Raw genomic sequence first — 20,589 nt, 5'->3', positions numbered from 1 at the left:
GCACAAACGTAAATGTAGACCTGGCTTTTATTATTTTTACCAATATGGTACACTCAGAACATCCACCATTTAACAGACCTGTCTTTTCCATATGTGACATTGTTGTACATGAGAATGCAAAAAAAAAAAAAAAAAAAAAAAAAAAAACAATAACGCAAGTAAAAAAAAACAATAACGGAAGTTTTCCCTGTATTAATACAGGGAAAACACTAAAGTGATTCACACAAATCAAAACCAAAGCACATGGACAGGCTCTATATTCAGACAAAACATATTTAAAGGCATTTTGACCAATAAAGATGTTGGATTTGGCTCCTTAGTGCCACCCTGCAAAAGAAAAATACCACAGATTTAAAAAGTAAAGCAAACAAATTGATTACAAATGGCCAATATATCTTTAAGTGATCATTTTTCTTGGAGGTAAAAATTTGGCATCATTTAGAAGTTTGATTTATAGAAAATACCAAAAAACAAAAACAAAAAAAGTGATGAATAAACAAAATTGACCTCACTGGATTTTAAAACTAGCATACATAATTAGCATTTCTAACAATGTTAGTATATGTGCAGCTTACTGCAGTGATATCAATGGAAACTAACCTACATTAATTTCGGTATTTTTTTTAGCATTTATTTCTTTATTCATGGAGGTATAATAATAATTAGCTGATTTTTGTGGATGATATGTTAAGAAAAAGAAAACAATTCTAATGATATAGTTATGGTTATGACAAAAATGAAGAGTATTTCATCTTAAAACAAAAAAATTACTTCAGGAGCAAAGTCTGTCTCTGTGGAAAAAACAATAACAATTAAAAAAACTTTTAAAATGATTAGCATTTGTAGCTGGACCCAAGGTATGCAAACATTCATGCTAGCAAGCAGCACGACACGTGTTTGTTTATCGTAGGCATTGCCTGTCCAGGAAAATTAGTATTTAAATATTCTGTGTGAATTGGTTGTTTATGTTATGTTACATGATTGGCTTCATATCAACTTTGTTCCCAGAAAAACTATGTATTAGTTTCTTACAAAACAAAATGTCACTTTGTCATATATATTTTTAAAACAAAATTTTATAAGCCTTGTTTTGTGAAAAACCCTTTAAACCTACATCAAATGTCTTAGAAGGACAGTTTCTCATTTAGCAGACAATTATAAGTCACTGTGTTCCAGCAATGATTATCAGCTGCTAATAGATTCATATAGTAAGCTAATTTGTTCCTTTCATGATTTTTATCAACTTCACTTAGCTTCAATATATCTAAATAACAAGATATGTGGGTATGAGCCTATTATCATTGTTTTTTTTTTTTTACACATTGCTGTATTCAAAAACGCACAATTACTTAATCATGTCAAAGTTTTCATTATTTAAAGTCATTTTCAGATTATATATTATTATCAGCAAAACAATCCGCTAAGAAGAACCAGGAAGTAAAACTGTACGTGTTTGTGACTGGTAGAGAATTCTTAGGCATAATGTGTGCTGCTCTACAAATGAAACATATTTATTTATTTTTATATAATAATAAGCCTTGTTGAGGTTATACTTTTTGTGGGTGGAGGTCAGGGTTCAGCACCAGGCTGGATGTTCTGCACTTTGGACAGCGTGATGGGAACCTTGGCATCTCCAGGGTTAGGAACAGATGCCTGGATCTCTGCTAGTCGCTCTTTAAAACGTCGCTGTAGCTGGAGCTCATCTTTGGCTCCACCCTGCCCACAGACTGCCAATAAAAGGAGACCAGCTGCCACACCAGCCCCACCTACACAGAAGAGCACGGCACCACCCAGTTTGCAGGCGTCTAAGGCACGATTAAAGCGCATGGCTCGTCCATCCACGAACAGCAACTCATCCTCTCCAAATGCCTCCAGACGAGGGGGTGTGGCATAACCGACGAGCAGCACTGACAAACCTGAAACCAAGATCACCGCTCCAACCGCCACACACACCTGAGACACGGAGAAAGACAAAAACACTCATTCAAAATGTTCGAAATTTTCATTTCCCAAATGCAACAGCCATACACAAAGACTTGCTTAGCTACCCCAAAAAAACCTACAGATCTGAAGATGCTCCTACAATTCAAAGTTAAAAATAAGATGCAACGATAAACATTAAAAAGCAATTTTAAGATTCTGTAGATATTAAAACCTTCAATGATAAAGTAAAACTCCACATTAAAAAACAAAACAATGGAGTTTAAATATGCATAAACCACATAATAAAACACCAATGTAAATGGCACAAAAACATTAAGGTAAAAGCTTACAATATTAATTAAAACTTAAAATCTGTAAACAGAAAAGTAAATATGATTATTAATTCTTAAGAAAATATAAGTGAAAAGCTTTTTGACTAAACGAAGTTGATAAGAGATAACCTAGTAAAAAAGTCTTATAAGCAATTAAAATCACATAAAAAACAAATGTGACGTATAGAGTGGGCCCCTATAGAGGTTTCCAAAGTGAAATAGGATAACAAAAATTCAAACTAGCTTTTAAATTGTCTAAGGTCAAGAACCTAATAAGATCCTTAAGCTAAAAACCTAAAGAATTTGAATCTGAAACCTTGAATAAGAAAGTAGTTGAGTTATTGAAAACATCTAAAATCATTTAAAACATCTTAAAATAAGAATCTAAAAAAATGGGTGTTACAAAAGGAACAAATTTAAAACTTAAACACAATTTAATTTATTTTTGGCAGGATCCAAAAATGACAATTGAAAACTAAAAAAAGATCTATAAAAGCTACTAAAAGGCATAAAAATAAAAGTTCAAATTCTATTAAACAACCCAAAACAGAAAGTTTTTTATAGTTATCAACAAAAAGTACAGAAACATAATTGAATTAACAAGTAAATAAATCTTAAAATTCAAATTATAAATTTGAATTTAAGTAATGTTTGTAAGACCTTCCAGAGGACCGAGCTCCACCGGCTAGGCGATCTCTGCATCTGGAACTCATCATGGTGGCGCTCCCAGATGGAAGAGGTGCATTCCTCGTAGAACTGGTGCAGGTAGGACCGAACACCGTAGCGCTGCGGGCCTCCATCCCCATACTCCGAGCCACACAACTCCGGGCATGACGCCATCTTCACATCTGATACACAACACACAAAAGAACAAACCTTTTTTTTTACCCTTGCCTTAGCAATGACATCGGGAATGAAAAATAAAACCAGCCTAAAATAATAAACAAAATTTCCTGCTTTTGCTTTTACTTTATAACACTTTATACACACAAGATAAGCTTTCAGCTTAAAGGATGCTTACAGTGACTTAATTCCTCAAATAACACACATCACAGAATGTAATAAATAAATGCTGAACACTAAAGTATTTTATTATTGTTTTGGTGTCTAGAAATACAGTAGAGCTTTTAATATTCAAGTCTAAGTTTGCACTTTTCAGGATTTATTTCCCCCTGGATTTAAATCAGCAGTTCTAAGGGCGATGAAATGCAAAACAGGTTTCATGATGGATGAGAGACATTTTCTTCCTCACACATGCTAGTCCTGTGTCAGGATCATACAGTTTATTATATATCAGATAGATTTGACATGATCACTGTAAAATTCACAACACACCACATGATTCTGTAAAATGTTTTTATTAGGTTTTAAACTGTATCCATGTTGCTGCAGTTATGTTGCTTAGCTACCAGAGCTGACAGTTTACAGGCTCACAGACCCTTAAGGGCGTGCAGCAACAATTCACATCATGCTTGAGGATGTTCTTCACTTGTTATTAAATTATTATTGAATGGCTTTATCACTTTAACAGCACAACTGTTTTTTTTTTGTTTGTTTGTTTGTTTATCTTCCTTGTGGAAAAAACTGTTGTTTCATTAAAAAAATAAATTGTAGAATGTGATCAAATGTATTTTAAGCACAAGAGCATTGTGTGGCTAAAAAAAAAACCCTGAAAAGTAATTATCCAGAGTGTTTTTTTTTTTGTTGTTTGTTTGTTTTTGTTTTTTTAAAGCCTCATCATTTCATAGACACTCTGCCCAAAACCACAATCAAAATCACTAACTGCAGAGCACAGTCAGATAATTCATCCTTGAGGAGGAAAACTAAACAAAACACCAGGCTTGCTGGTTAAAAACAAAAAACAAGAAACCCAGTTTGATGCACATTAGACACCGTCACAGCTATTCCAAGACAGATTCATTTATTACTGTTCATGAATTAAGCTGGAATTAGTGAAGCTGCTTTCTACTTTTTTCTAAAGATGTTATTTTATCACACTTTCAGGAGAAATCTTTTAATCTCCAACCCATAACTTTTGCTTAAACTCTTAAAGCTCCTGTACAAAAAGCCTGGAAAATCAAGTTTCTATATTAGCCAGAATACCAAGTTTAGGTCAGAAAAGTGTATGTGTAAATTCAGAAGGCTAGAGCCTTTACTATCTTAAAACATTATGTTCATTATGTATCAAAGTGTTGTTTATGTATAGCTGTTTATGCATAGCTAATGTTCATGAGAGAACATCCACTATTTTGAAAATAAATAGCAATACTTAGAAACATAAGACACATAAATGCGTCTTTTGTGTCTTCCTCTGTAGATAGAACAGATGTGTCCTTGGAAACGGTTAGTAGAAACTCAAGAACTCTCATTCATCAAATAAACTATTACTTCTAACATACAAAGCATTTTACAATAGTGCTGTTTGCATTCCTGAAAGCCCCTGTCCAGGTTTTTCTTGTATTTTATCTAGGACAAATCTATAAATGCTGAGATTACTTAGGCAGATTTTAATAAACAGGGCAGTGTAGACAGTAATGAAAAATCTTCATGGTAAGAACATTTCAAAATTAGATTTAGAGGAGAGCACAAGCAGGGAGAACAAAATGTGCTTCCTGCATAGTGGCGTAATTAAATCATGACTGGATGATGGTTTGTGTATCTGCTCTATCTGGCTTGGAGGTAGCCTGGTGTGTTATTTTCTGGTCCCCTTTGAACCACTTCTCCTCCAGGAGGAACCAAATGATGCATTTAGTGTGTGTTTGGTGTGTGTTGCTTTTTTTAACATACATTTGTGACTTGTTGTTTTGCGTATAACATTAAATAAAAAAAGCACAATTATCTGGGTATTGAGCATAGAAAAATCTTTACGCAGGTTCATCTGTAAAATGCTAACTTTTCAAATATTTCTTTTAAATGTAGACTATTTATAATATTGTTAGTGATCAGTACACTAGTTAAACAGAAGACAATCAGGTCATTCTACATACCTATAAACTTCTACCTCAAGTTTACATCGATGTCTAACACTACTCATTAGGAACACATTATAAGCATGACAAAAAGCACATTTAACTATAGTATCTACAACATATCATATCTATATACTATATAATTGACTTATCAGTCAGTAGTTCAGCTTTTTACAAAAAAAATAAATAAATAAAAAGCCGGAAAGATAATGTCACAAAGCAAAACTCCAACATTAACAATGTAGGTGTTACGTACTTAGGACAAAATTCTGACACGTGGACCACGCAAATATTTTAATCCTGGTTACAGCCTAGCTCTGGATATTAAAATGACATGTAGTTATTTTACAAGTCAAATCATGTTAATTGTGATACAAATACGTAATTTATGGCACAGAATTCAAGCAGAATGTAATCATTCCTTCTGGAGAGAATCTCTTAACATATATTATTAAGAAGAAAATCAGATTTTCTTTTCATCTTGTCTAATTGTGTCTGATTAGGACTTAGAAATAGTTTTTAAAAAATCTACAATCAACGTAATACATTGGAACCTCGGAGCTCGCAAAGGGTTTAGGGACCAAGACCGGTCGCGAGTTCCGAATTTTCGCGACCTTTTGATACGCCCCTTCCAACCCAGTAAAAACCCAAAAAACACTATACGAAATCGATTTAAATGAGTAAATAACACTATTTCACTCCATAACACTTAATTATTAGACAATTTTAATTAGATAAACCTTGATTAGAAATGTTAAAACTAGCGTTTTAAGCAGCTCGCGGTTGCTCACGAGCCGATCTGAATGAGAGTCGCCGGTCGGAATGAAAGTCGCGAGCATGCAAGGTCGCGAGCGCTGAGGCCGCGAGCTCCGAGGTTCCACTGTATATACAATGTTGTCACAAGTACAATTTCCCCTGTTGTGTTTTGGCTTCGGACACGTGGCGCGCGCCAGGATGTCAGACTACGTATTGCGTCATCATGCAGCCCTGCCGTTGTCTTGGCAACAGCAGCTGCTTTCCGGTACTTAGGGCACGAAAGCACATTTAAAAATTACTTTTTTCTACCTCCTACGCACTTTTATATTTATTCATTAATTGAGCATATTTAATGAAATAGCCGTATGTTATGTCCCTTCTAAAAAAGAGAGAGAGAGTTTTCAGTTAGATAGCAAATGACGTCACGCGAAGCTCCTCCATCACATCCGTTTCTCCATTGCTTTTCTAATTCAGAGATTAGAACGCAAAGGTGACCTATTATGGTTATATATTTGTAAAACATAAATATCAATAATTACACTATTACCAGATTATATTATTATTATTATTATTATTATTTTTATTATTATTATATTATTATTATTATTATTATTATATAATTAATGAGATATTTATTTTAATAATGATAATCGACATATCCACATTATGACTTCTTTTTTATTATATTATTGAATTTTCTGTTTGCATTTTCAAAACATACAAATTATTATTCTGTAACATGCGATCACGAACGTTTTGGAGGAAGAAAACTGTCCTTTGTGAGTTAATATCTCTATATAGTTGACGCTTTCACCATTAAACGCCATTGTCGACATTTCCATGCAGTTAAACTCGCTTACAAATCACCATGCGTCTAAATCGAACGTTGAAATATTTAATGAAAGTAGAATTGTGTATAAATGTACGTGTACCTGTGCTATCCGAAGGTGGAGAGTGATGTTTGTCCTCCTGTTGTCTCCCATCACCCTGAGCCCAGCTCACGCTGCATCTCCTGCAGGAGAGAGCGGCCAGTCTTCTGCGCATGCGCAAAACTCCAGCCGCTTACCTAAATCTGAGATCTAGGGTTAGTTGTAATGTGAACAGGGTGCTCATGAAGAACACCGAGACAAAACACACAGTATATATGTTCTTTTTATTTCGGCTTCTCCCTTTAGGGGTCGCCACAGCGGATCATCCGTCTCCATACCCGGATGATCCATAGATGACCTCTACATCTGTCTCTTTCAAACCAAACACACAGTATATTTATTATTGTTAAAAAATAGTAATCACTCACTCACACACACACACACACACACACACACACACACACACACACACACACACACACACACACACTCACACAAAAAAAAATAAAAAAAATAAAAATAATAATAATAATAATAATAATAATAAACGATTGGAAATGCCCAATTCACTCTGACTGATTGATTGAGTGACATGTTGCAGCTAATATGTGACAAAAACTCTTTTACCTGTCAACAGTTGTACACAGACACCATTTCCAAAATTGACAGTATAAAAGTGATGAGTCATATGAGCTCAAAATTAAATTAAACTAGATTAGATTAGATTTCAATTTTATTGTCATTGAGGGAAGTACAAGCTCTAAGGCAAGGAAATGGAGTTAGCATCTAGCCAGCAGTGCAAAACAGCAAATTAGTATTGAGTGTGTAGTGCAAGAGGACACAATGAGGCAGATGGACACTAAAGTGCAAAACTAACAAATGCACATGGAACGGCATGAAACACAATGCAAGTTGCATGATATGATATGTGAATCCAGAGACATGGATTAATTTAATCCCAAACAGTGACACTGGATACATTGACATGGATTTTTTTGTTTGCTAGATGAGACACTGCCAGTCAAGATACATAACCTGAAAGGAGACTGGATTTTATAACAGGACAACAGTGTAAAACATACCTCATCATCCATCCTGACTCAAAAACACAAGCAGAAGCTTTTATAAAATTCTCACTGTCGGCATTACATGTGTAAATCTTAAATATGCAAGCCAACCCAAGAATTTTACACAACTAGAAATGTTTGACAAGAAAGAGTGGATGAAAATTATAAAATTAAACTTATATATATATCGATATATATATATATATATAATATAAATATACTATATTATATATTAAACATATAATAACATAATTTAAAAAGTACTGCTGTGTTTTATTATATCCTGCCCAGTGATTTTAGCAGCATCTGCAGTGTGCAGTCTTGTGTTAAATTACAGTAAAGACACTAAGACAATCTCTCTCTCTCTCTCTCTCTCTCTCTCTCTCTCTCTCTCTCTCTCTCTCTCTCTCTCTTTAACTTACACACACACCCAGCCATGTGTGACTCGCACAGATGACTCATTGCTGTATCTGCTGTTCTCTGTGATATTTACAGATCAGACATACACATACTGTACACACACACACACACACACACACACACACCTCTGCGGATTCATTGGATATTATATCTGTGTATGTATGTGTTTGTGTGTGTGTGTGTGTGTGTGTGTGTGTGTGTGTGTGTGTGTGTGTGTGTGTGTGTGTGTGTGTGTGTGTGTGTGTGTGTTGTGTCCAGATGGAGTTTGGTGAGAGCGAGACGCCAGACTTTCAGTTTCCTGCTGTTTCAATGCTTTTTATTCACTCCATAATGACAAAAAACGGCAGACAGAAAAACAGACAAACAGATGGACCGATAAACTGGCAGATGCAGGCAGAGAGATACATTTTCTGACAAACACATAAATATATAAACAAATAAAAAGACAGATAGATAGATAAACACACAGGCAGCCTGATAAACAGATAAATAAATGAAGAGACAAATGAACAGACAAACCAGAAATACACAATTGAAAAGTCAGACAGATAAATATATAGCTAGACAAACATATAAATGAAAAGACAGCGACAATTGAACACATTGTCATGTAAGCAGGCAAACATAAATTGACAAAAAAATTAATTGACAAACACAAACAAATGAATAAACAGACACATTAATAAATCAATAAACAGACAAATGCATAAAAAGTCAAAGAAATAGACAAGTCAAGTCAAGTCAAGTCAAGTTTATTTGTATAGCGCTTTTCACAACAGACATTGTCTCAAAGCAGCTTTACAGAAAACAACAGTGAAGGTGAATGGTGTGCGTTTGTCCCTGATGAGCAAGCCGTGGCGACAGTGGCAAGGAAAAACTCCCTTAGATGATATAAGGAAGAAACCTTGAGAGGAACCAGACTCAAAGGGGAACCCATCCTCATATGGGTGACATCAAGAGTTTGGTCATAAATCTTTCAACAGACAGACAGATCACTTAAATTGAAAGAATACCACTTAAATTGATTGACAGGTCAACAGACAAATAAATAAAAAGGTAGACAGACAGATAAATAAACACACAGGCAGGTAAATCACTAGAACTAAAGATAAACAAAACAGACAGAAAGGTGGCTACAATACTTTTTATGTGCAAGTATAAAATTTTTTATGTATATGTCAGGCATGCTACACAGTCACACACACATACATCTAGCAGGCATAACTTCATGACCATCTGCCTAATATTGTGTTGGTCCCCTATCTGCAGCCAAAAAGCTTTTAGGTTACGAATGTAACCCAAGTTCCATGAGGGAACAAGATGCTATGTCAACAACACTTTGGAAACACTTCCGCGTCGTCCACGTTTTAAATAAAGTGTGTAATGTGTCCAATGAAAAACACGATTTCACTGGTGGGGAGATGTCACGACCAGGAAGCTATGAAAAGCACATGGAGTTCTGTTTGTACATGAAGTGCTCTGTGTGTTTTTCATTCTGAATTGTCTGTCTATTGTCTGTGAAAAAATTATAAAGGCGAGCAAGAAATCTAAGCACACCTTTCAGCACTGTCGGGCTTGATTGGGAGTGGTGCACGCTAAGTCGGTTCTCGAGGGAGCCAACTGCGAGCACTGTGCTCACATGTCATCACGATTGCTCTGCTCCTGATGGGCACTCCTTTAGAAGGTTGCCCTTACTCCTCGTGAATGGGGGGGGGGAGGAGGAGGAGGCTCATGGAGGTTGTGACTTGCACCGTCGCGAAGCTGGATCTAGCTTGGCCGGCTGATGAGCAGAAAGCCCCTCCGTCCAGTAAACTTGGCGAGCGCTTTCGGTTAACAGCATCACATCCTCCATGTCGGGATCTAGCGTTCTTTCTCGACCGTGTTGCATATGTGGCATGAAGTTGCAGCAGGAACTAGGGTTACATACGTAACGTAGAGATGTTCCCTTTCAGGAGAAAAAGGGAAAGTCTGCTTGTTTGCAGGGAGGCCTCTCCTCGGAGAACCGTTGCAGATGAGTGGTTGTTTCGACTTCCTCCATGGACTCGTCCTGTGGACCTAAGTTTCCAGTGCTCACACTGGACATAGCCAATTTAGCTTCTCCTTCTCAGCGGGTTGTAAAGGAGGAGTATAAAATGCCTGAAGCGTAACAGGTCATGGGGGCCCTAAGATAGGAACCCGGCTTGACACGTGACCTTGACAGTACAGAGGGGGTTGCCCCCTCCTGATGGCCGTAAGGATAGAATGCGGGCAGGGAAAAGCTGCTCACGCATAAGGGTCAAATCCCATATGCCGGCTAAATAAATGGTTCTCTGTAAAGAAGAAAGCACACTCTTTTTTGGTGTTTAGCCAAAACCCCAGCGCTTTCATGTGAGCGAGAATGACATCTTGATGCTGGACCGCTATACGCTCTGATTGAACTAATATTAATCAATCGTCCATATAGTTTATTATGCGAATTACCTAAAGTCTCAGGGGAACCAGAGCTGCAGCCGCACATTTTGTGAAGGTGGCAACCCTTCATCCTTTTTGAGAATGATGAATTACTGGCTGTTGAACCCTCAGGAGAGTGTTTACTTCTTGTTCCATGACCAGATCCTGCTCGGTTCCCACATGGGTGGGATACACCAAGTTGAACCAGGGCAATCGAGACCCGAACTGAATCTTGTAGCCTCTGTCTACAGTCCGCACGACCCACAGAGACACGTCTGGCAGAACTTCCCAGGCTGCCAGGTAGTCTCTTAGGAGTATCTCTGGTACGCCTAAAGCCAAGGCTACGCCATGGTGCAGCTATAGGAACCTTGAAGGAGCTGGAAGCAAAAGGGTTCGTGTGAACTCAGTGTGCAGGTCAGAAAAGAACAGTAGACTCCGACGTTGAGGTTGTGATGCTGGTAACAGAAAGTGCTCATCAAGCTTACTGGATGGAGGGGCTTTCTGCTCATTGGCTGGCCAAGCAAGATCCAGCTTGGCATCGAAACAAGTCACAAACTCCATGAGCTCCTTGACTTTGGACTTGCAAAGTACTCCACCTAGCATGCTACTACACCTCAGCGAGAGGGGGGCCATAACTGTGAGGGAGCAGAGCGATCGGTTTTAGCAACCTGTTAATGACTTGAGGCTTTAGTAACCCTACTCCCTTTTACACACACCCACACCCACACCCCCACACACACGCGCGTTCCCAATAGCAGGTCAGATGTCACTACCACAGTGTTTAGCAGTGAAATAACCATGTATTTTAATCAGTAAACCGAAGCCCATATAATGATTTGAGCAAGGGATGGTGGAGAAAAGTGTGTGTGTGTGTGTGTGTGTGTGTGTGTGTGTGTGTGTGTGTGTGTGTGTGTGTGTGTGTGTTTAAAGGTGGCATCAGAAATAGCTTGTGTCGCTACAACACAGCTTACCGAGTCCTGTACAGCCTAGCATTGTGTTAACTAGCCTCAAGCACGACTACACCTTACCAACAGCTAACTGAATTTATTTTAAATGCTGGAGAAAACTCTAAATGCTGCTCATGTCCTTTATCTAAGCTTATTGACAATGTTTATGGCCAAGCATTGCAGTGTTTAATCTATGATAAGCAGAGGCTCTGATTGCAGCTTCGTTTACACTTCAGGAGCTACTGTCTCTCTCTCTCTCTCTCTCTGTCTCTCTCTCTTTCTCCCCTTCTCCCTCTCGCTTGTGCTCTCTCTCTCTCTCGCTTTCTTTCTTCTGTTTCTATAGTTACAGTGCTGTAAAGGTCATCTTCAGAAAGTTCCTGGTGAGCGTGTGCAGCATGATAATAAACACATTATCACACCACAATGATGGTTGACTTCATTAGCTCTCCGTGTGTAATGTGTGTGTGTGTGTGTGTGTGTGTGTGTGTTTGTCTATACTAGTATATTTATAATCTGCCTGACTGATTAGAGAACTAGAGCTAGCCTCATCTGTTATTACAGATACATTTAATCCATGTGAGCTGCAGTGAAGGAAGATATAAGAATAAAGATCTGTTAAAGAAGAAACAATCACACAAAGTTATACCAGGCTTGCATCATGTTGAGCAAGGTCTGAGTGCAGGTTCACTCAACTCATCACCATCCACTGATCACTATAGTTTCTACAGACTAATTACAACTAATCACTGATCACTCTTATTTACAACAACTCACATTTCACTTTGATTTGTGCACCTGCAAAATGTGTTTTTGGTTATATAGGATAATTATTATGATGGCGATTAGCATAATATGCTAATTACAAGGTTCATGATGTCATTCACCGTTGTCTAGCTACTATAATTTACTTCTCTCTGAATAGTTCAAGTTCAAGTAAAAATTTAAGTTTACATACACATACATACCAAGTACAACATGCAGTGAAATGCTTTATAAGACTGTCCAACATTTAAGCATGAAAAAAGAAATAGGATATAAGGATAAAAAAATAAAGTAGATAAATAAAAAAATATAAGTATAGAAAATATATGTATATACATGAATTCTAGACGTTTATGGATGCGTATGGCAGATATTGACAGAGTACAAATTAAAGTGTTTTAGTGTGATTGTCCTTAAAGTGTACATGTGCAGTATGGTGTGGTATAAAAAGTGACACTGTTCTGTGCAATTTCAGAGTTAAAGTGACAGTCCAGAGTTTAGATGTGGTATAATAGTGCAAAAAGGTTGTGCAGAAATAAATTAGAGTTAGCCATGTTGCAATAACACATGGTTAAATTTGAGCTAGACGTCTCACTCTCACTTGCAGTATGGCAAATTAAAAATTATTTTGTAAAACAACAAGCATTGTGCCTTATGTAATTTGCAGCCACCTGGTGGCTAAGTTTCAAATGGCAACATTTTATATGTGTATTATTTCACCTTGTTACTAACGTCACAGACGTATCACAAGGTTAAATGTAGCTATAAATAAAACTCAATGTTGTTAATATTACAAGGCAATCTGAATTATGTGAACGGAATCAAATAACTCTAATTACTGATTAGACTTGCAAGTGTAAACATTTCAGAGTTTTTTCTCTCCTGGTGCTGTTCAATTTGAAAAAGAAAAATATTCCCTATACCCTATTTCTCTCTCGCTCTCTCTTTCTCTCTCTCTCGCTCACACACACACACACACACACACACACACACACACACACACACACACACACACACACACACACACACACACACACACACACACACACACCGAGTCTAAGGTGTTTGTTTCCTCTCTCCATTCCTCTCTGTGTCTCTCTCTTCCTCTCCATCTGGGTTTTTTTTCTGTCATTTGCTGAATGGGCTTTGGGTTTAGGGGGGTTTAAGTGCTTTATTCCCATCATAATAAGATGGAGAGAGACAGAAAGAGACTGAGACAGAAAGAGCACGAGAGACAGAAAGAGAGAGACAACGTTTCCTAGGCAGCCAGCGACGGACATTTTAACTCTCAAATTATAGCTTTGGGCTCATGTCTCGCTCTGCACCTGCCTCCATTCCTCCTCTCCCCCTGGCCCCTCTTCTCATCCATATGTCTTGGGTTTAAAAAAGAATTGTGGGAAACAGACATAGGAGAGGTATTATGTGTGCAAAAACAATAATCTAATCAGTTTAAGCCCAATGAAATGAAGGAAATCTACAATATGTACTTAGCTTTATTCTTTTTAAAGTTTAAATAAATGCTAACTATCTTTACATTAACAAAAAAAAAAAAAAAGAGTGCTTTCTGAAAGTTACTGGGTAGCTAAAAATAGTTTCCAAAACGTTACTCATTGAAATAAAGTAAGAGAGAAAAAAATAATTACCATACAGAACCTGATAAAAAAAAGCTTGCTAGCTGCATCTTATTGGAGCCAAATAATACATTGATAATCTGACATAATATGGTTGGAAAAACGAAACAAAACAACAACACTTTTTCTGCACTGTTATGCACTGCTGATGCTGTCTTTTATCATTGAAAAATAAAACTTTCCCTACAGATATCTTAAACATATAAATAAGTTTTAAGCTGTTTCCATTTAGCATCTGTCTTTATGCGTCCATTAAAATAAGTGGTTACTATAGAAACATATTACAACAGGCACATTAACATAATCCTTTCCTGTGAATATTATTCAGAAGACAGATTGACTGAATACTCTAATTAAAAAGCTAAACATGCAGGCCAAACTCATAAACTCCTTATTGGATGCTTAAACCCTGTCTCTTAAACATGTCTAACTTTGTGTCATATTACATATTATAGAAAGACAGGTTTGTTTACAGACAATGCAGTGTTAAAATGTTAAATGATTGCAAGCAAGACCCAAAGAACCTGACATGTCTCTTTAAGACATTTGTTCCTAGTAAACCCCCTATTTACTGAATGTTTAAAAAAAGGGTAATTAAAAATAAATATTATTTTTTTCCTAAGCAAAGTGCATCAACATCATGTAGAAATTAGATAACGGCACTATCTCTCTCCTCCTCGATCCTCTGTTCGGATCAGCAAGCATGGGCTGCACGCTGACGGACCGCTTTGATAAATGACAAGACACAAATGACACTTTTAACCTTGCTGTATAGAGTAAATGGCCCCTGAGCCAAATGACGGAAAAAGTGCTTTTTATTATTTATGATACATTATTCCTATTCAGAGTTAAATAGCATATTACACCTCATTCCAACACTCGGCTAAATTACACAGCTGTCCATCTGAGAAGCGAAGGAAAAACGTACAGACGATAACCATGCAATGCAACATTACCCCTGTTATTTATTTATTTATTTTATTTATAATTTTCTAAAGCAGGTTTGGTAAAAGCTTGTAATCATTTTAGCAAATAATGCATCAAGAAGCATAATTATATGCTAATGGATCAGATAAATATTAACACTATACTGACAATTTCTATCTATCTATTTAATTTTGTGTCTTCATGCTAAGCCATCCATGCTCTAACCAATGCAACAACAGTACAGTAAAGCAGAGTTATTCTTACCATGCTAAAGGTTCTATAAAATACTCTTACCATGCCTATTGCTCTATCATATTTTATCTGTTTAGTGTTACATTCAATGTTGTAAAGAGGTCTTGTAAAAGTATTCTACAAAATGTTCAAAGTTCATTGAATTGTTTTAGATTGTATTACATGCTTTTATTAATAACAAGTACAGGAATTCATCATTACACAACACTGAAGCTAACTTAAATGATACAGCTGTTATATACGCAGTGTTAATCTTATTGGATACAGCTGAAGTGAATTATGGTTAACCGCTCAACTGCATTTACCCCATGTTAACCATACATTCACTCTAGCGAGCTATACATCTGCAGACAGTTGTTCATTTTCTGTAAGTAGGCAATGCAGAATTTCAGTATTTCAGTTATTTCAGTTATTTTGGTTATTTCAGTATGCAGTATTACACGGTACTTCATTTTGCCCTGACTCACCTGGACAACCCCGACACTTATGCCAGGATGTTGTTTGTTGATTTCAGTTTAGCTTTTATCACTGTTAGCCCGCACACATCTCTGAAACTGGACCCTGGATTTCCTTATCAACAGACCACAGTCTGTCTGACTCACCGTCACCTACTCCAGTCTCACCCTCAGCACTGTGGTTCCTTAGGTATGTGTATGGTTTCCTCTTCTATACTTCCTTTTCACCTATGACTGTGTACCTACCTATGCCTCAAACAGCATTGTTAAGTTTGCAGATGACACCACGGTGGTAGGCCAAATCAGAGTTAACGATGAGACAGCTTACAGGGATGAGATAGAGCACCTAGTAGCATAGTGTGAGGACAATAACCTGGAAATCCACACCAAGAAAACGAAAGAGGTCATTGTGTATATAGACGAGCCGGCAATCACACGCATGCTCCCATTCACAACAACGTAGCTACTGTTAAACGTGTACCTAGCTTGAAGTTCCTTGGAGTTTACATCTCTCAGGATCTGACCTGGTCTCTGAACTCTTCTATCCTGATCAGGAAGGCACAACAGCACCTGTTTTTTCTGAGGAGACATAAAAAAAAAAAAAAAGAACTTTTAACGCTGTGCCATTGAGAATATCCTCAGTGTGGTACAGCAGCTGCAATGCTTCGGACCGTAAAGCCCAACAAATCTTTGGCACTCAGCTACCCACTTTGGAGAACATTTACAATAAATGCTGACTGCAAAATGTGAGGGGCATTGTCAAAGATACCTCTCACCCCAACCATGGACTATTCACCCTTCTCCCATCGGGCAGACACTACAGGTGACTCAGAGCCCGTACAAACAGACTGAAGTATATATTTTTTTCCTGTGGCTGTTACTGCACTAAACAGCTGATTCAGTATTGTACTGCCATTACACATTTATTTTGCACCATCCATAACCCTACAGCAATACTGTACAATCCACCCATATTTATACTGTATATACTGTATCATACATACATTCATACTTGTACATAACTATATCATGCAATTGAGTATGTTATCTTCTGAAATGCCTATCTATGCATAATCTTTGCACAATATATTACATATTACAATATATACCATATATTATTAGCTACTGCACCTTCTGTACATTAATCATGCTCATCTCTGTATATATGGACCTCATACCCTATTTATCTTACTGTTATTTATTGTAAATAGGCCACTTATGCACTTCTGGTTAGATACTAACTGCATTTTATTGGCTCTGTACATGTACCTTGCACAATGACAATAAAGTTAAATCTAATCTAATTTGAACATACTTTTTTTAACGGTTAGTATATTAGGTGCAAATACTTGACTGTGTGACTGTTTAGCTAGCTACAGTACAGTAGTTATAGCTACATCAGTTTCATATGCAAACCATGCCATGTTGGAACACACCCACAGTTTTATAATCGTGAGATTCTGTTTACAAATAATTGACACAAATAAAAACGAAGGCCTATGAATTAACAAATACAAATTGTACAAACGAAGTGAATGTTCAAATTTATTATTTTTTTCACATCTTCATATGCCTCTTTTATGCATAATGCATCTCGATCCATCTTTTCATTGTCAATAATGAGACCATACATTTGTTTGCTGTCACTGTTCGTGTCCCGCCATGTCGGTCATGTGAGAAAAAAGCAGTTATTTTTCACTCCCACATGAGCTGCTGATAGAGATGTGCACACAATTCCCAGGTGTAAAAAAGAACGGATTAGGCTTTATAACACAGGTATTAGATCATAGTGTATTACACCACCAGCTATATTTAAAGAGATGAGACTTGATAGATACGTTTATTACTTATCGATTTTTTGCTAATGACCAATAAACAAAGAAAAGTTAGTGATGAAACTCACAAGGGCCAAGAGCTTGAATTCACTGAAGGGGAAAGTACATCACATTTTCATGTACTTATCTGCAACAAATGGAAATCAAAATAGAGGAGTTGCAGCCACTGAAAATGGAGGAGCTGCTAATTTTTAATTATCCCACCAAATATTTGCCTTGCTGTTTGATTGTTTTATTAACAAAATAGCTGGCCAGCTAATGTAAGTCTTCTTCTTCTGCTTTCGGCTTCTCCCATTAGGGGTTGCCACAGCGGATCATCCGTCTCCATACCCCTCTGTCCTCTACATCTGCCTCTTTCAACCCAGCTACCTGCATGCCTTCCCTCACCACATCCATTACCCGCCTCTTTGGCCTTTCTCTTTTCCTCCTTCCTAGTGGCTTCATCCTCAGCATTCTCCTACTGATATACCCCATGTACCTCCTCTGCACATGTCCAAAACATCTCAATCTTACCTCCCTCACCTTTGTCTTCAAAACGACCTACATGCACTGTCCCTCTAATAAACTCATTTCTAATCCTGTCCATCCTCATCACTCCCAACAAAAACCTTAACATCTTCAGCTCTGCTACCTTGAGCTCCACCTCCTGTCTTTTACTCAATGCCACTGTCTCTAAACCATAACACATTGCAGGTCTCACCACAGTCCTATAAACTTTCCCTTTCACTCTTGCAGATATTCATCACAAATCCCTCCTGCCACTCTTCTCCACCTACTCCACCCTGCCTGCACTCTTTTCTTCACTTCTTTAAAACACTCTCCATTACTTTGCACTGTTGACCCCAGGTACCTGGACTCCTCCACCTTCTCCACCTCTTCCCTGTAACTGCGCCACTCCACTGCCCTCCCTCTTATTCACACACATGAATTCTGTCTTGCTCTTACTGACTTTCATTCCCCTTCTCTCCAGCGTGTACCTCCACCCCTCCAGGCTCTTCTCAAACTGCTCTCTACTCTCACCACAAACTACAATATTATCCGCAAACATCATAGTCCATGGAGACTCCTGTCTGACCTCGTCCGTCAAGCTGTCCTTCACCACTGCAAACAGGAAAGGGCTCAGAGCCGATCCTTGATGCAGTCCAACCTCCACTTTGAACCAGTCTGTCGTTCCTACTGCACAATTTACTGCTGTCATACTGTCCTCATACATGTCCTGCACCACGGTCACATACTTCTCTGACACACCTGAATTCCTCATACAATACCACAACTCCTCTCTCGGCACCCTGTTGTACGCTTTCTCTAAATCCTCAAACACACAATGCAAATCCTTCTGGCCTTTCAGCAAAACATTCTCACAGCAAAAAATTTGTCTGTGGTGCTCTTCCATCAGCATAAAACTATACTGTTGCTCACACCTCCCTTATTCTTAAAGATTGGTACCAGCATATTCCTTCTCCATTCCTCAGGCATTTTCTTACCTTCTCACCTAAATCCTGTTAAACAATCTTGTTAAAAACTCCACTGCCATCTCTCCGAAACATCTCTGTGCTTCTACCGGTATGTCATCTGGTCCAATCGACTTTCCACTGTTCATCCTCCTAATTGCTGGTCTCACTTCCTCCTTACTAATCCTATCCACTTCCTGCTTCACCATCTTCACACCATCCAACCTTCTCTCTCTCTCATTTTCCTTATTCATCAGCTTCTCAAAATACTCCCTCCATCTTCTCAACATACTTTCTTCACTAGTCAACACATTTCCATCTCCATCCTTTATTGTTCTAACTTGCAGCACATCCTTCCCAGCTCGGTCCCTCTACCTGGCCAATCGGTACAAATCCTTTTCTCCTTCTCTAGTGTCCAACTTCTCATACAGCGCCTTATATGCCTTTTCCTTGGCTTTCGCCACACATCCCTCTTCACCTGCTGCCGCATCTCCTTGTACTCCTGCCTACTTTTCTCATCACTCTGTCGATCCAATTCTGTTTTGCCAACCTCTTTCTCCTTATGCTGTCCTGCACTTTCTCATTCCACCACCACATCTCTTTGTCTTCCTTTCTATTTCCAGATGTCACACCAAGTACAGTAAAACCCAATTGGAGGAGCATAATTCGTTCGTGAAAACTGCTCGTAGGTCCATTTGCTCATACGTTCAAACTAATTTTCCCAATAAGAATTAATGTAAAAGCGATTTAATCCATTCCGGGACCTCATTCGATTGCTTATTTCTGCACTTAAAAAGTATTTGTAGCCTATTTTAACAAACAAATACACCGCAAATTATCGTAATGTAAACATAATTTAACACCTACCCATGTGGTAGTGGTTGATTGCGAGTGTGAGACGCACACCACGCTCGTACTTTTCGACTATTTCCTTCTTGGTTTCAATGGTAATTCTATTTACTTTATTTTTCCCAGCACCATCACTGATTTTCTTGGGAGAATTTTTTTTTAAGATTTCTAGTGAAATAAAAATATAACACTAAAAAAAGTTTTTGCTGCATTGAACAACGAGAGCGACCAAGCGATACGTCATCAACTAAGCGACTGATGCTACCCTTGGCCGAAAGCGGGGAACCGGCAGCGTGGGTTTGCTTGTGCCTTCGAAATTTGCTCCCAAAATAGGGTCAAATTTTGCGAGCAAGGTCGCTCGTATCTCCATTTGCTCGTACTATTAGTTGCTCGTACAATAGGGTTTTACTGTACCCTTCTAGCTGTCTCCCTTATCACTTCTGCAGTAGTTGCCCAATCATCCAGCACCTCTTCACCACCAACAAGCCCCTGTCTGACCTCTTCCCTGAACCTCACACCAAAGTCTTCCTCCTTCAGTTTCCGCCATCTTATTCTTCTTTCAGTCCTTACTCTCCTCCTCTTCTTCTTCACCTCCATAACCATTCTACAGACCACCATTAGATGCTGTCTAGCTACACTGTCCCCTGCCAACACCTTACAGTCTCCAATCTCCTTCAGGTTGCATCCTCTACATAGAACATAGTCCACCTGTGT

At 37.9% G+C, this 20,589-nt stretch overlaps 1 protein-coding gene across 1 annotated transcript; it reads right to left on the bottom strand.

Annotated features, from left to right (window-relative positions):
* Positions 1-9: 9 nt before the first annotated feature.
* Positions 10-7,079, bottom strand: nrsn1 (neurensin 1). Its single transcript, XM_083562352.1, has 4 exons — positions 6,913-7,079; positions 2,916-3,103; positions 1,554-1,953; positions 10-327 (listed from the first exon to the last, which is right to left on the bottom strand). Exons 1-3 carry the CDS (start codon positions 7,022-7,024, stop codon positions 1,570-1,572), a joined length of 684 nt encoding a protein of 227 aa, XP_083418478.1. The 5' UTR covers positions 7,025-7,079; the 3' UTR covers positions 10-327; positions 1,554-1,569.
* Positions 7,080-20,589: the final 13,510 nt, after the last annotated feature.

Source organism: Silurus aristotelis (genome assembly GCF_946808225.1).
Source record: "Silurus aristotelis genome assembly, chromosome: 1".
NCBI lineage: Eukaryota > Metazoa > Chordata > Actinopteri > Siluriformes > Siluridae > Silurus > Silurus aristotelis.
The sequence above is the reverse complement of the archived record's forward strand: the minus strand, read 5'-3'. Positions and strand labels throughout refer to the sequence as shown.